Source organism: Patiria miniata, unplaced genomic scaffold (assembly GCF_015706575.1).
Source record: "Patiria miniata isolate m_02_andy unplaced genomic scaffold, ASM1570657v1 HiC_scaffold_29, whole genome shotgun sequence".
NCBI lineage: Eukaryota > Metazoa > Echinodermata > Asteroidea > Valvatida > Asterinidae > Patiria > Patiria miniata.
Genome location: NW_024037068.1, coordinates 7,895,077 through 7,910,547, shown reverse-complemented (window position 1 = coordinate 7,910,547; position 15,471 = coordinate 7,895,077). Strand labels below are relative to the sequence as shown.

At 41.8% G+C, this 15,471-nt stretch overlaps 1 protein-coding gene across 2 annotated transcripts in view; it reads right to left on the bottom strand.

Moving 5' to 3' along the window:
- Window positions 1-15,471, bottom strand: part of LOC119735508 (coiled-coil domain-containing protein 191-like) — a 31,400-nt gene that overhangs the window by 2,596 nt on the left and 13,333 nt on the right. For both annotated transcript variants that reach the window (XM_038209219.1, XM_038209220.1), the window contains 7 exons: window positions 13,357-13,624; window positions 12,575-12,842; window positions 9,914-10,029; window positions 8,044-8,126; window positions 7,128-7,229; window positions 4,514-4,657; window positions 2,238-2,390 (listed from right to left, as the gene is read on the bottom strand). In XM_038209219.1, the coding sequence (XP_038065147.1) occupies window positions 2,238-2,390; window positions 4,514-4,657; window positions 7,128-7,229; window positions 8,044-8,126; window positions 9,914-10,029; window positions 12,575-12,842; window positions 13,357-13,624 (1,134 nt within the window). The remainder of the gene's footprint in view (window positions 1-2,237; window positions 2,391-4,513; window positions 4,658-7,127; window positions 7,230-8,043; window positions 8,127-9,913; window positions 10,030-12,574; window positions 12,843-13,356; window positions 13,625-15,471) is intronic.

Below are 15,471 nucleotides of genomic sequence, written 5' to 3'. Positions count from 1 at the left end.
TGGCCCTATTTTGGCCTGAATCTCCAAATGAACGTTCCCAACAAACAACTGATTTAGCTTGATCGCATCACATTTGTGAACATAATTTCCAGACTAAACAACAGATACAGCTTTGTGGACTTCTCTTGAGGGCTCTGGTATAAGCACACTGTTTTGTATTTGTCACATCTCTGTTTGCTACAGTTCTCGTGATACTTGTGTAAAAAGTCAACAGACCAATGCAGCTACCACAATCTGAAGCTTTAACAAGGTTGCTCCACTCTTTCATTCCATGTGCATTTTCCTAAATGGATTCTCTTGTCGTTGCGGCAAATGAGTAGATTAGTTGCTGGGGTGGGTCCCTATACCACCCTGACTGTTACTCCTCATATGTGACCTACTGTGGCAAAATGAGGAATGTCCCCCAAAACCTTGTTTTGAGTAATCGACGCCTGAAGTCGGATATAGCAGAAAAATCATGTCAAAATTGATAATGGTTGTTTTGTATTTTTGAGTAGTCAAGGTATCCAAGATTCACACTATGCATTTTTGTTATGGAAAAAAAATACCCCCATGAGTGGAAAAACTGAAGAACGTTTATCACTGTCGGTGGAGGCGCAATGCATTTCTTTTTTTTCAAAGCCGTTTTTCTCGAAATGAGGTTGGCAAAGATTGGCGGGACACCGTTGAAGTTCCTGCGGCACATCTTTGGAATAAATTCAGCTACAGAAATAAATTTGGTATCATTGGAAAGCCAATGATTTGCGCTTTAACATGATGTATACAACTTGAAAAGTCAAAGATGGAGGTTATTCCTCATTATGCTATGGCAGGTCACATATTGCCTCAAACCACCCCAGCACTCCATGGTTTTATTGATGAGTAAATACAATGTACCGTAATTTTCGGAATATAAGCCACGCGGCGTATAAGCCGCAGCACGCAAAAATCTGCAAATTAAGATTTGAAGTCGGCGTATAAGCCGCACCGGCGTATAAGCCGCACCGACGGCAGCGGTTTCAATTTTGTAAGGCCTCCAAATTCTAGCCAAAATGCTCTGAACCAGTTCCATTTACACTACAGAAGCTATAAAAAGAGCCACAAAAGTTGTGTCAAATCATTTACAATCGATACTCTCACAAACAAATGTGGAAATTGATGATGAGAAATAAACACCGGGAATTGCTGCCGGCTGCCCCGTCCGGTCCCCGGCCGTGAAAGTTAATACATCTCTCGGCGCTGCAGCCTGCGCCGCGCCGGCCTATGACAACATTTTCCTGCAGCACGTGAGAGAGTATGCAACCCACCGTGATTTTCCCCCATGGCGTGTGTTGTCTGACTGGAGCGCTACGTACAAATCTTGCTTTGTGGCAACAGATGCTGATTTGTTTTGTCCTAAAAATATACAGGTCCGTTTTTATCTCAAAACTTATCAATTTTTTGTGATTACTAACGAGCAGTATTCAAGTTTCGATCGTAACTTTCTTCGAAAATAGTCAAAACGATGCTGCCATTTTCATGGACGAATCCATTAATTTTGTTAGAGGTGATGTAGTCCCTGTTTTGAGGTTTACATCGTTTCTTGAATACATTTGAAGTACAAAAATTATATTGTGACGTTGAACAACTGATTATCGAATACAGAAATGTTTCGGACACCATAAAAAGTATTAGTCGTCTTTTTTCTTTTTTTTAAACAGCGGAAATGTTGGTAATTATTGTTTCCAAGATAGTTCACCCCTATTATTACCTCAAATGGTGTGGTCGGCTGGGGAAAGCATGCTGCATGCAGCAGCACTAGTACAGTACATGTATCACGTACGGCTTGTTGCAAGCGTCGATCAAGACAGCTTTCACCGTACTTTTTACCGCTCGGCACCTTTACGTGGCACGTGGTTTCGGTTCGTTAATGACTTTCTTAATTGATAATTCATTTCAGCAACATATCTCTTCTTATACCAGTACATTAAATACACATGTGAATTTCATTTTTATTCTTCAAGGCTCGGCGTATAAGCCGCCCTGTTTATAAGCCGCAGTAAACATTTTCATGGGCAAAATCAACGTATAAGCCGCGGCTTATATTCCGAAAATTACGGTAATACAATTTAATACAAGTTGCTCAACCAACATGACTCGATAAAGATATAAGTGGCAAAGTGGCAACAATGCTTATGATGGTGAAAGTTTATCTGAGATGGTGATGTTGATTAGGAAGGTGATGCAATATCAACAAGGAAAAATCCATGGATGCTAACCCTCTTCAGAGACTGAAACGACCGTCTGAGAAGGATGACCTCGTACTGCTTCTCTGCCATGGCAAGCTTCTCCTGCAAGACCTCATCTGCATATTGTCTCCACGGCAACAGGCACTTCTTCAGTAGCACACTGCTATGGTGATCTTCAGCAACCTTAAATTTGTCAAACATTCAAGGAATGCAAACAAATTTGTTTCATATAAGGCTTTGGAAATATTTCAACAGCAGTATTTTATAAAAAAAAACATCAGAATGTTCAGGAAACAGTTTTGATTATTTTATAAATCTGGAATCAATTTCATGACACACTTCAACAGTTGGCAGAAAGTTGTGCTAGCTACAGCAGAAAAAAAGGTGCTATTTAAGCTGATTTCAGGAATCAAGTGTGAGCAATTGTCCAAATGTTTCGAAAACTTTGTTAGGCCAAAAAAAAAAAAGGTTTCCTTCCGATTACATGGTATTCCAAAATAGGTTAGGTAGGTAGGGAATTTTTTTCTTTTTGTGCTAATTTTTGTGTACGATCAGATGGAGGCGTCTGCGCATAAAGTGATGGTTTTGGGTGTTTTTTCCCATTTTCCCCATTTTTTGTTGTTGTCAGAATAGGGTAGGTAGGGAAACCTGAAGCAGAACTATTTTTTTTTTTTTGGCCTTATTAATTTTGTTGGGCCATCTTTTTAAAATGAAAGTCTGACACTGAAGTCATCTTGTTCTTTGCTGAACTTCTTTTATTTGCCATAGTGCTGTGCATTTTCAAAATAATTTAGTATTTGATTATTCCAACTTGGACTGGGTCGAACACTTGAATATTCTAAATGCCATGATCAAGTTTTACATCCACTAGCAAAACTGGCCACTGATCAGGAATTGGCGCCTGCGCTTGTGGAAAATTGGCAAAGAGCTTTAAAAACAATGTAAAAAATGCTATGTGTGTCTAATTTTTGTTGAAGGGGGGTGGGGATGGTAGTCTATGGAATGTGCCCTTAACACAGCAAGGGACTATGATATGCGAGCAAACTTGGTGATTAATTATGCAAAACAAGACTGCGTCTTGACCTCGAGATTCTGATTATTCAGCTGGCGCCTTCTATATCGGGTCTCCGGTAACCGTTGTTGTATTGCAAAAACATGGCATGCAAGTTAACCAATCAACAGCTTAGTCCACCTTTCTGATCGAAACACACATCACAATTTCTATAGTCGCCTCTGATTGGCTGGCGCGCGGGGTTGCATTAAATTTGCATGTTAGGATTTGTCAAATGTTTGACCGTGGCTCTGCACACGTAAATGTCTGATCTTTGTCAGGCATGCAACTGGGAAGTCACAAAAAAAGAGGAAATTCAAATCTTTCCAAGACTTTGTATAGTGTTTTTCTATTTTTAATGGCACACATGGGAAGTAAAAAAAAGAGGAAATCAGCTGATCCGAGGAAAAGTTGCATGCCTGTCTTTATTTAGACTAGAGGAATGGCTGATATGAGACTGATTTGAAAGAAGCAATTTGAGCTATGATATTCCTTGCGAAAGTTCTCAAAACCATTTTGCGTATTAAAAAAAGACTTTCAAAATAAACGTGGCTTTTGACAACAATAAAACCATGCAACTTATACGATTAAAATGACATTGTGGCTCACATTTTCGGGATATTCAGTGGATGATCGAATATACAGATATTGGGTATATGCAGCACAGCCCTAGCACTAGACCTTGATTAAAGGATAACCCGCTACAGGAGTGGTGGCAAAAGTAGTCTGGTCTCCATAGACAATCTTACCAGTGCAGCGACTACAAAACATCGGTGCCAGACTAATCTCTCTCACTAATAAACATTCTCACATCACTCCTGTATTAGCACATATCCACTGGCTTCCAGTATCATACAGAATCAAATACAAACTTGGCCTTTTCGTGTTCAAAATCCTCCACAACAATGCGCCGGAGTATCTCATCGAGCTCATCCACCCGTACTCAACAGCACGCACCGGACTCCGCTCCAGTGAGCTCATGATGCTTCATGAGCCCAGGACCTCCACTCTATGGGGTGACAGATCCTTTACTGCAGCGTCAGCCCGAGTGTGGAACCAACTCCCTCTGGCTATCAAATCATCTCCATCCATCACAACATTTAAGACAAACATAAAATCTCACCTGTGCAAACAGGCTTACTCTCACAACACACAATCCTAACTTGACTTTCCCCTCAAGCGCCATGAGCGCCTTTTTTAGGAGGATACCAGTGCTTTACAAATGTTCTTTATTGTTATTATTATTATTACCTACCTGCATGTTTTGTCTGGCCATGTGGACCAGCCTCATCCAGGGGTCCAGACCCTTACGTCTGAGCAGGGTTTGTCGGTAATGCTCGTCTGCTCTGCAGGTTTGCTGCTGAAGATGCTCAAGGCGCTGCTGTTTCTCCAACTCCCTCTAGAAGATGGTGAAAAAATACAAATCGGTCTATTAGGCCAAAAAAAAAAGTCTCCGGTTTCTGGTATGGAGCTTGCCCAAAAAGTGGTGCGGCGACGTGGCTTTTTTTTTTTTTTTACCTGTTTTTTTTGCTTCAAATGTCGGCTGATGACTGCAAATGGTGCCCGACTAAACTTAGTGCAAATATTATGGTAGACCAGAGAGGCCACATAAAGCTTATTCTCGATCATAACCCCATCTAAAAACACGTTAAAATTGTGCAGCAGCAGAATTCCAGTCAAACCAGTGAGTTTGGCGGTTTTGAGACATCATCTTTCATTGAAAAAAACCCTTTTTCATTTTGCCGACGCGCATGGCTACGGCGACGCGCGCGCATACCAGAAACCGGAGACTTTTTTTTGGCCTTACTGGCAAACCTGGCAAAATGCAAGTGAAACATTGTATCCAATATCATGGTACAGTAAACTACGGCCAAGCTGGCATCGTACAACTCGTCAAATCGCTCAAGTCGGCCGTCTGACTAAAGTCCCGTAACTGTACACGTACATGTTTTACTATTTTGTACACGTGGTCTCCACTATCAATACCCAAAACGTGATGATAAATTTGAGGATTAATTTGCTGGAATCAACTCAAGCATTTACCCTAATCAGGCCAGGTTATTTTGACCATCGAGTGACGAAAAATTTTGAAACTCAGTACATGCATAGAGCAACTCATCATAAACATACCCAAGAAATTTCATGACTACAGGTCAAAGGATTTTGGAATGATGGTTAATTAATTATTCATATGTACGAATGGTAATTCTCCTCTGTGTACACGACGTATATGGAAAAATAAGTTTTCACGGCGCGTAGTGCCGGAAAATTTTTCACTATGCGGCAACCCCTGGTCCAATTTTTATGTTTTTGGTATCAAAAGATGTGCAAGGCTCGAGGCTAAAAAGTCATAACAGCTCGGGTGGCGAACATTTTTTTTTAAGGCCATCGCGGAAAAAGTTGAGGGGGTCCGCCCCCCCAGCCCTTTTAGGGTTAAGGAGATAAAACAGGTTAAATTGAAGCCAATTAGTGCAATGAAACATGTGCAAAATGGCCATTTATGTAAGTCGGCAAAATGATGACTTACAGCAGATGTCGGCATTCGCGTAAGTCGTCACAAATTTCCGGGTCCCGAGAGTGCCAACTTGGCCGGAGTTTACTGTATATTGAGAGTGGATATTTCCAACTGTGTTTGTATTTAAAAAAAAAACCTCATGTATATACAGGGGAACGCCACTATAACGAACATCGCGGGATCCACATAAATTGTTTGTAATAGGGATCATTCGGTATAGCAATTTTATGCTGCCATACTCCAGTTCCCCAGTACTCACTATTAAAGTAGCACCCTCCGGAACTTCACCCTGCCAACCTGGTAGTTACTGAAAGACGACTTGAACACGTGCAGACTATTGAATTATGTAATTACACAGTTTTTGAGCTTACTACCTACAGCAATAGCTGGCTTTCCCCTTCTATTCCTTGGGGAAATAATAGCCACTTGTCGCTCTTCTGTTGACAATTTTCAACAACAATCATTCAACAATGTTCAGTACATTTTGTACACAAACTTCGGGAACCAAAGACGATGTTCGGTATAGCCTAATCTTCGGTACAGCGGTGTTCGGTATAGAGAAGTTACACTGTACCATACCGGTAGGTAGGCCATACTTGTATATCCCCCTTGATAAATATTTGTACACCATCGTATCTCAGGTATTAGTATTCTATCCCACATCAGTTTATATTTAGTATAATCTGCCATTAGAACATTGCTATATGCCTTCCCAACTAATGCATCCATACTCTTTTCGAAACCAAAGTATTTCATAACTTAATGTAGGTATACCTTTAGGTATCTGTACAGTGCATCCAATATACCATTCTACCGGGGAATATAGACAACTCACATTTCTCTGTTTTATATCGTCCTAGCCACATGGTAGGCATGCTCGACGTTATCTTTCACTAGATCCTAGTTTGGACCAAGGTACATCCACCAGAGGGTGTGTCACTTGCTGGCCCTAAGGGGTGACTTAAAATTGGCGGGAAAACCTACCGCACTTGTGCACATTTACATAGGCTTGTATTTTTTTTTTAACAGCTCGCAACGCCATAATGAATTTCAATGTTTGTTTTTTATATACAAATGACAATAAAGAATTCTATTCTATTCTATTCTATACAATTGCCCCTGTTCATTGTGGATTGTTATGGATCGCCCCTGCTTATAAAATGAAAGAGTATTGATCATCACATTGCAGTTCTTTGGTTTTAATGGCTATTTGGGGTTTGAAGGATACCAATGGTTGGGGTTGGAGGGCAGGGTGGCTCAAATTACATTGTGGTAGGAAACCAATGCCCGGCAAGGTCAGATATGTGTAGACTAAAGGGGTAGCTCCGCTTCAAGTACATGTATACTACCCCACCTGTTTGGCTAGTCTCTTCTCTCCTCGTCTCTTCTCCATCTTGGCTTTCTTCTCGTCTTCCTCTTCCTGCCTCTGCCTCTCCTCTTTAGCCTTGATCTCAGCCTAAAAATGACATCAAGACAACTTTAACCCAATATCGAAGCACTTGCATGAATGGAATTGCAGGTGTACAAACTGGTGCACGGTGTAGATAATGCAAAATTTACATTTTAATTTTAAATTGTACAAGAGTCTACAAATTCTATATCTCTATGCCAAATATTCTGTCAGTCGTCAAGATCCAATATATGCACCTGAAGAAATATTCTGTTGACCTCATTCTCCCCATCCAAACAAACAGAGCTGAGGTTGATATCAGTGTCCAATGTCAGAGGCCATGAGACCAGTTTTGCAGCTCGAGATCAGCGCATTCTGCCCTTCACAGGTACCATTTATACTCCTGGGGTGAAGAGTACCATATGTGATGCAATCAAGCTACACGAGTCGTTTTGTCGCCCCTGGTCAAAACGTGTTTTTTTTTACAGATTTGAAAAGAGCACAATCTCAGCATTACTGCTGTGAAAACCGCATGCTGATACCATCTTTAGTTCAAAAATGATGGAAGTCGGAACACCAAGAGATGTGATGAAGTGATGTGATGAAGTGGCTCTATTTTGGCCTGTATCTCCACATAAAAATTCCCGACAAACGACTCATTTAGCTTGATCACATCACGTACTCCTGGGTGGAAAGTGGCAATTGTAGTCAAGTGGCTTGCCCAAGAACACAAGCACCATGTTCCCCGTCAGAGTTCGAAAGGTCTAAATAGCAGGGTTTGAAAGGCCTTTAAGGTCTAAACAGCAAAAAAAGGATACAAATTGTATATATTCAAATTGTTCAAACTTCATTAGAACTTTAGGTACATTTTGTAATTTACCAGTTTTTCCTGTTCTCTCTTGAGTTGTCGTTCCTCCCTGTCTGCTTTCATCTTCAGCCGCGCCGCTTCCCTGTCCTTCATGCCTGAGGTCAACAACACAAGTATGAAAGAAAAGAAAATATTTTGAATCTTTTTAACAGATAAATAATGAAAGGTTTGCGGAAATACCATGTGCGAATAATTTCTCAATTAAGAGAATGGTTCTGAAAAGAACCAGAGGTATAAACTCGACGTTCCGGTCAGTATGATCTGACCGTCTTCAGGAGAGTGAAGACGGTCAGAGCATACTGACCGGAACGTCGAGTTTATACCTCTGGTTCTTTTCAGAACCATTCTCTTAGTTGAGAAATTATTCGCACATGGTGTTTCCACAAACCTTTCATTATTTAGTATCTCCACCATGCAAAGCATCAAATCTTACTTATACAGATAAAGGTTTTGGGGTATTCAGAAGGGATGAAGGATATACACGCAACGAGCGAGGCCGAAAATATCTGTCAGCGACCCCCTCGCAGCGAGCGAGGCCGGAAATATCAGGGTGGGCTACCAGCAGATGACGGCCTGAACCCGTCTGGCATTGAGGTTCTTGAAAAACAATCCCTCCCCTGGGTCCGGTCGATGTCAAAATAATCCCGGCGCGAACTGGTTAATTGGAGTGCCGCATGGCAATCACATTTTACGCATGGTGCAGAAACTGAAAATGGCGCTATGGACTCGGTGCAATAACAACAGGAGGTGCTATTCTTTACCAGTTTCGAAAGCCGAGAAGAGAACTGACAATTGAAAATTGAAATTTTCCATTTTCAAAATCCCAAGTAGAGAACTGAAATTTTCCATTTTCAACATCCCCAGTAGAGAACTGAAATTGTCCGTTTTCAACATCCCCAGTAGAGAATTCAAATATTCCATTTTGAACATCCCAAGTAGAGAACTGAAATTTTCCATTTTCAACATCCCATGTGGAGAACTGCAATTTTCCATTTTCAACATCCAAGTTCATAATTAGAAAAAGTTTCCATACCAGTGTCACTTCAATTTTCTATAATTTTAACAGCTGCAATCCAAACAATTACATTTGTAGGGTTGGCACACAGGGCACTTTTCGTCCATTTGGGGTCGGCACATTCGCAGGGCCTAGCTAATGAATGCAAACATATTCTACTGTTGCCCTAATCATTCACAAACAAATCCTCGGTTGCACCACGAACCGACGTATCGCATTTTTTTGTGTTTCGAGAAAAACTGATTTAAAGTTGGTCATTATTTTGTAGGCTCATTCCATATACTCCCTGTGTAAGAATTCAAGATGTTTCGTTTTTGCTAGTAACTTATAGATTGAACTTTATTGTATGCAATCCGTGTGCATCTGAGTTGCTTAGTTTTTGAGAAATTCAGTTCCAAAGTTATTCGTCACTTCGTGAAACAAATTTTTCTCATGTTTATCGTATGTCATACAACGCGTGTAATAGTGGCCGTGTGCCAGATACGGAGATACGTCGGTTCGTGAAACGCTAAATTCCAATTTTTCATGTCGATGCTCCTTTATGACGTCATACCACTATGGGAATTATGAGTGTAAAGCGGCGTATCGGGATACGCCACTTCGTGGTGCAGCATTTTTCATTTTTTTAGAGATACGCCGCACAATCTAATTAGCGTTCTTAGTTAATAAGACCTCAGATCGGAATAAAACTTTCTGAGAATGAGCACTTTGATGAAATAATAACGTTAATGAGAAAAACTCAATTTGGCAAAAAATCGAGATACGCCGGTTCGTGGTGCGACCGACGAAATACACAGATCATATGGCAATAACAAATACACTGAAGAACTGTTTCGCCACAAAGAAAACTGAAGCGATCAATGCTACCTTTGAGCAGTGGTGGCCTGGTGGGTTCCTTGTTCTTACTTCCAGCGCTGGTCGTGCTGGAATCGCTAAGGTCTGACCGTCCAGTGGACGGCGCCGTGCCGGCTCCAGGCTGTGACCTGCAACAAGAGCATAAACCAGGGCTCAAAACCAACGCGTGCAGGTGGAAAAATAGCGCCCATGAATTTACAAAACAGCACCCATAACCCATGATGTAGGGAGCAAGTGCTGGCCCCTGTTTTCCTCAAGCCTTGTTTAGTTGAGCATGCTTGCAAACGAGTATTTCTACTTGTGGTACCAACATTATCGACAAGCGAGTATTTGATCCAATGAGGCTGAGCCCAATTCTGAGTCCTGTAAACATAGGTAAAACACTATAGCAAATAACCATGGGCTCCATGGCTGAAGCACAGAACGTGATTTTTTTTCCAGAGCATGTAGTCGAGCCCTGTATGAGGCTGAAAAAAAAAATAGTTCTGCTTCCGATTACATACCTTTCAAAAATAGGGTTGGTCGGTCGGAAGAATTTTTTTTGCCAATTTTTTTTATGCAGATTGAATGGGGTATTCAATCATATGTGAAGTTTTAGCCTGAACTATTTCCATTGCACTACGAAAGCTGTAAATTGGCGCGGCCGGAACCAGTCATCGCTGCATTGAGCTGGGTTTACGCACGTGATTATAGTCACCGTGACATGGAATTGTGAAGCGAATTTGTAAAAATAACGGAGGCTTCTTTTGAAAAAATAGTGAATGTAAGTAAAAAAACAAATAAGTAAAAGTTTTTTTTACGCAAACGGGTTGTTGAGAGGTATTTTGTGAAGACAGAAAAGACAACAGGTTTTTATTTTTATTTATTCAATCATTATTATTATTTTGTTTGGAATTGCCGATAACATTTTTAGGGTCGCAGCCTAAACATTTGGTCAGTCGGGTAACCGGAAGCAGAACTATTATTTTTGTTGGCCTGAGTAGTCACTTGCAGTATGATTCATCTAGCCTCAAGTCAAGTAAACACCCTTGCCTAAAGCTAAACAAATCTTTATTGTTTTCTCTCTTGGTTTCTTCTGGCCAGGTGAGTCCATCACAAGTCCCTGCAAGTCCATCACAAGTCCATCACAAGTCCTTCAGTCTCAAGTCAAGTCACTAGCTATTCAAATGAACTGTTACAAAAGCAGTCCTTTGTCATTGTTCATCCTGTTACTTGTGACTGGACTCATGAAAGGACTCGCGACTGGACTTGTGACTAGACCTGTGAAAGGACTTAAGAATGGACTTGTGACTGGACTTGCGACTGGACTTGTGACTAGACTTGTGACTGGACTTGTGACTAGACTTGTGCCTGGACTTGTGACTGGACTTGCAACTGGACTTGTGAAAGGACTTGTGACTGGACTTGTGACTGGACTTGTGACTGGACTTGTGACTGGACTTGTGACTGGACTTGCGACTGGACTTGCGACTGGACTTGTGACTGGACTTGTGACTGGACTTGTGACTAGACTTGTGACTGGACTTGTGACTGGACTTGCAACTGGACTTGTGAAAGGACTTGTGACTGGACTTGTGACTGGACTTGTGAAAGGACTTGTGACTGGACTTGTGACTGGACTTGTGACTGGGCTTGTGACTGGACTTGTGACTGGACTTGTGACTGGACTTGCGACTGGACTTGCGACTGGACTTGCGACTGGACTTGCGACTGGACTTGTGACTAGACTTGTGACTGGACTTGTGACTGGACTTGTGACTAGACTTGTGACTGGACTTGTGACTGGACTTGCGACTGGACTTGTGAAAGGACTTGTGACTGGACTTGTGACTGGACTTGTGACTGGACTTGTGACTGGACTTGTGACTGGACTCATGAAGGGACTTGTGAAAGGACTCGCGACTGGACTTGTGACTGGACTTGTGAAAGGACTTGTGATGAATGGACACGACTACAACACTGCTTCTGGCTTTCAAGGTAAATTGCCTGTGCACTTGACTACTTGGTTTAGTAACCAAAATGAATTAACCAATAAGTCCCTGTACCGCCTGCCTGCCCGTTACTCCTTATACCGCCCCAAGCCACCCAAGCGCTCCACGATATTATGGATTCATCAAGGAGTAAATACATTGTAGAACAATGTAATAAAATACGGTAATACTAAAAGATTTACATGAAAAACACTAGGTTTGCCTAAATGAGCTGGACCCACAATACTCAGTTTAGGACATTTTTTTATACTAAGTGACTCGGGGAGTCAGTCAGTCAGTCAACAGTAGGGGAGTCAGTCAGTTTAGTGACTTGGTCAGTCAGTCTGTGACTCAGTCAGCAGTCAGTCAGTTTAGTGACTTGGTCAGTCAGTCTGTGACTCAGTCAGCAGTCAGTCAGTTTAGTGACTTGGTCAGTCAGTCTGTGACTCAGTCAGCAGTCAGTCAGTTTAGTGACTTGGTCAGTCAGTCTGTGACTCAGTCAGCAGTCAGTCAGTTTAGTGACTTGGTCAGTCAGTCTGTGACTCAGTCAGCCGTCAGTGACTTGGTAAGTCGTTCTGTGACTCGTGAAGCCGGTCAGTCCGTGACCCAGTCAGTCAGTGACTTGGTCAGTCAGTCAGTCAGTGGACGATAGGCTGGCCCTTCTGGTCCACAAGGTTCAATCATATTTACTCTGAAGGTTTACCTTCCACTATCTGGGAGTCCTTCAGGAAGTTCGTTTGGATCCCTTGTCACATCACTAGTTGCCTCCGCTCCTCCTCCAAGCTGCGCTCGCAGCAGCTGCTGCCTCTGCGCCGTCTGCAGGTCTTCAATCAAGCGCTTCTGCTCGCGTAGTTGCTGCTGCTGCTCCTGCAGGACGCGCTGCTGCGCAGCATAGCGGTGCTCGAAGGAGTTGGGCTTGTAGCTGATGGACCTCTTCGATGTTGCACCTGAGGCGCTGGTCTTTGGATTTGCTGCAGTGGAAAAAAAGTAACAATCATCAACTTTAACTTGGTGCACTGTGTCCATCATGTACAAACAAAGTCAATGGATGCCACAATGGACGAGAGGCATCGCATAGTTGCAATCGGCTAAATGAGAACTTTCCCCGATGCCGATTTTGAGCGCAATTAATGCGGCTCCGCAACTTTTGAATTGAAATTGAGATCCTAGAATACTGTTTTCTCCGAATATACAGCATTCATAGAGCTACAACTTCACCGGGTTAGTTGTTAAACACCCGTCTTTGGATTTTGGGCACTTTTGTTGCTCCATACGAAATAAATGCACAAATGATCTACTTTACCTTTACGCGTTGCAACGTGGAAACTCTAAAAACACTTATTAGGCCATCCTGCCCGACTAAAAATTAATACCTATAAATTACTACAACTGCATGTTGATTTTTTTTATGGTTCTACGAAGACCCTCATATCGGTTTTTCTGTACTGTATATTTCCTGCCTTATCATGGAAATGTAGGACTCACCGTTGTCGACGGCATTATTCTGATTCCGATTCGGCTGGTGCTCCGCGTTGTCGTCATCTTCACCGGCTGCTAGAATCTCCTCCACTGGAAGGTCCACGTGTTTGCGCATCACCTGCCAGGCGTACTTGGGCTTACCGGGACCCGCGGAGTGGTTAGGTTGCCGTTTGGTTTGGGATACTTCGGACGTGGTGGAGACATCACTGCGGGCTGTGCTTGGGACTGAAGCTTTGGGGTTAACTGGTCGTGCTGGTTCTCCGAACAGGTCATCCTGGGCATTGAAGGACAAATTGATAGAATCTCACTACAACATAATATACAAGGGGGGGGGGGGGTTCAAAAAAAGGACACCCACATTTGACAACAATTTTCACCTATTTTTAAAAATTATTTTTAACTGTTGATTAGTAGCTATTAAAGTACTGGCCTTTAAGCAAATGTGACGAAAAAATTGTTGCATTTGCGCATTTTGTCGTTGAGCTATGCTTATTTGAACATTTCATGTGCAAAAAACCTGTTTGTCCACGGAGGTATATATTCCCTTCGCTTGACTGAGCTCAGCTATCGGAGCTTTATTTGAAAGGGCATGACATTTGATTGTTATGTTATGTAATGTTATACAACAATGAACTTAAGCGGACAGCTCATTGAGTAGAGGATCTGAACACCGACATAAATAATTGGACAGCTTCAATAAAAGTTACCAGGGCGAAAAATTTATTTTGGTGGGAAGGTTTTTTAATTTTGATGAACTACGAAAACGTCCAATTTGCATAGAATAACCTGTGGACAAGACTGATTTAGGTGACTTGTATTCAAATTAGCATAATATCACTATTTTTTTGACTTTTACTAAGCTTTTTTCCACCATGCATGGTTAAAGGCCTTTACTTTACTACTATGTGAAAAAAAATATTTTAAATAAGCTCAATAAGTAGGTGAAAATTGCTGTCAAAAGTGGGTGTTTAGACCATATTTTGCACAATCCTTTAAGGGACCGTGACCATTCAGCCCTGGTATGAAAAGGGCCCCCCGGTACCTCGTCCGGTCCAGAGCCAGTCCGGTCTTCAGCCCAGTCTCGTCCAGTACATGGTCCTGTCTGACCAGAAGTTTTGAAGTCAGTCAGGCGCATCAATTTATTGCCCTTCAGAGAACCTCCAGAGCAGAACAATAGCAGACGAAAGTGTTCTATTGTTTCGCGCTGAGAGATGAAAACCACAAGCGGGTTTCTTCTTGGATATATTGTGTCAATACTTGCAAACAATAGACCCCAGGATAGAGGAGTTCCTGATTAGCAACCGGATCAGCTCCTGGGCCGGTAGCTGGGACGGTGCGAAATGACTTCTTGGGAGGGGACGAGCTTACCGGGGGGCCCTTTTCATACCAGGGCTGAATGGTCACGGTCCCTAAGCAACCCAGACAAAAATCACGATGACTGTTGCAATGGGTTTGGATAATACAATTTATACCCTTCTTCTCAGAGGCACTTTTGTTACATACATTTCCAAATCCATCAACTCCTAGATGCAAAAACCCAGATGCCGCATATTGCTATTTTTACTTCAAGGGCTTTAAAGGGAATGTACATCATTGGCTTTTGCTGTAATTTTCAGAAATGAACAATTTGAGGGGTTAGTATAATAGTTCAAATATTGTTACACTGACATGTTTGAAGTTTTGTGTTCGAAAAATACTGGAAAAACCAAAAAAACCGAAAATGTTCAAGTAGTCTGGTTCCCTAACTTCACTAAGGATAAAATGGATCAGTTTATAGATGCCGGAAAATTGTAAGGTAAGGGAACCAGTGTAGCTGGCCTGCACCCGTTCATGAACATGTTACCAAATAGCAAACAAAATTTGGACCGAAAAAATGGTAAATTTGAAGCAAAAGTTGAAAAATAGTTAGGTTTTTCCAACGGTGATCGGCCGACCACTGTTGGAAATGTATACAAAAATACCAATTTCTTGAAAATGACTTCACACCAGGAGCCATAATTTTACAGGATGCTTTTGACTGTCATTTACCAACATCCAAGTAAGGTATTTCGTAAAAACTTGATAGTTTTATTTTTCGATATTTGCAAATGTTGTATATTCCCTTTAAGCCTCATGTAAAGT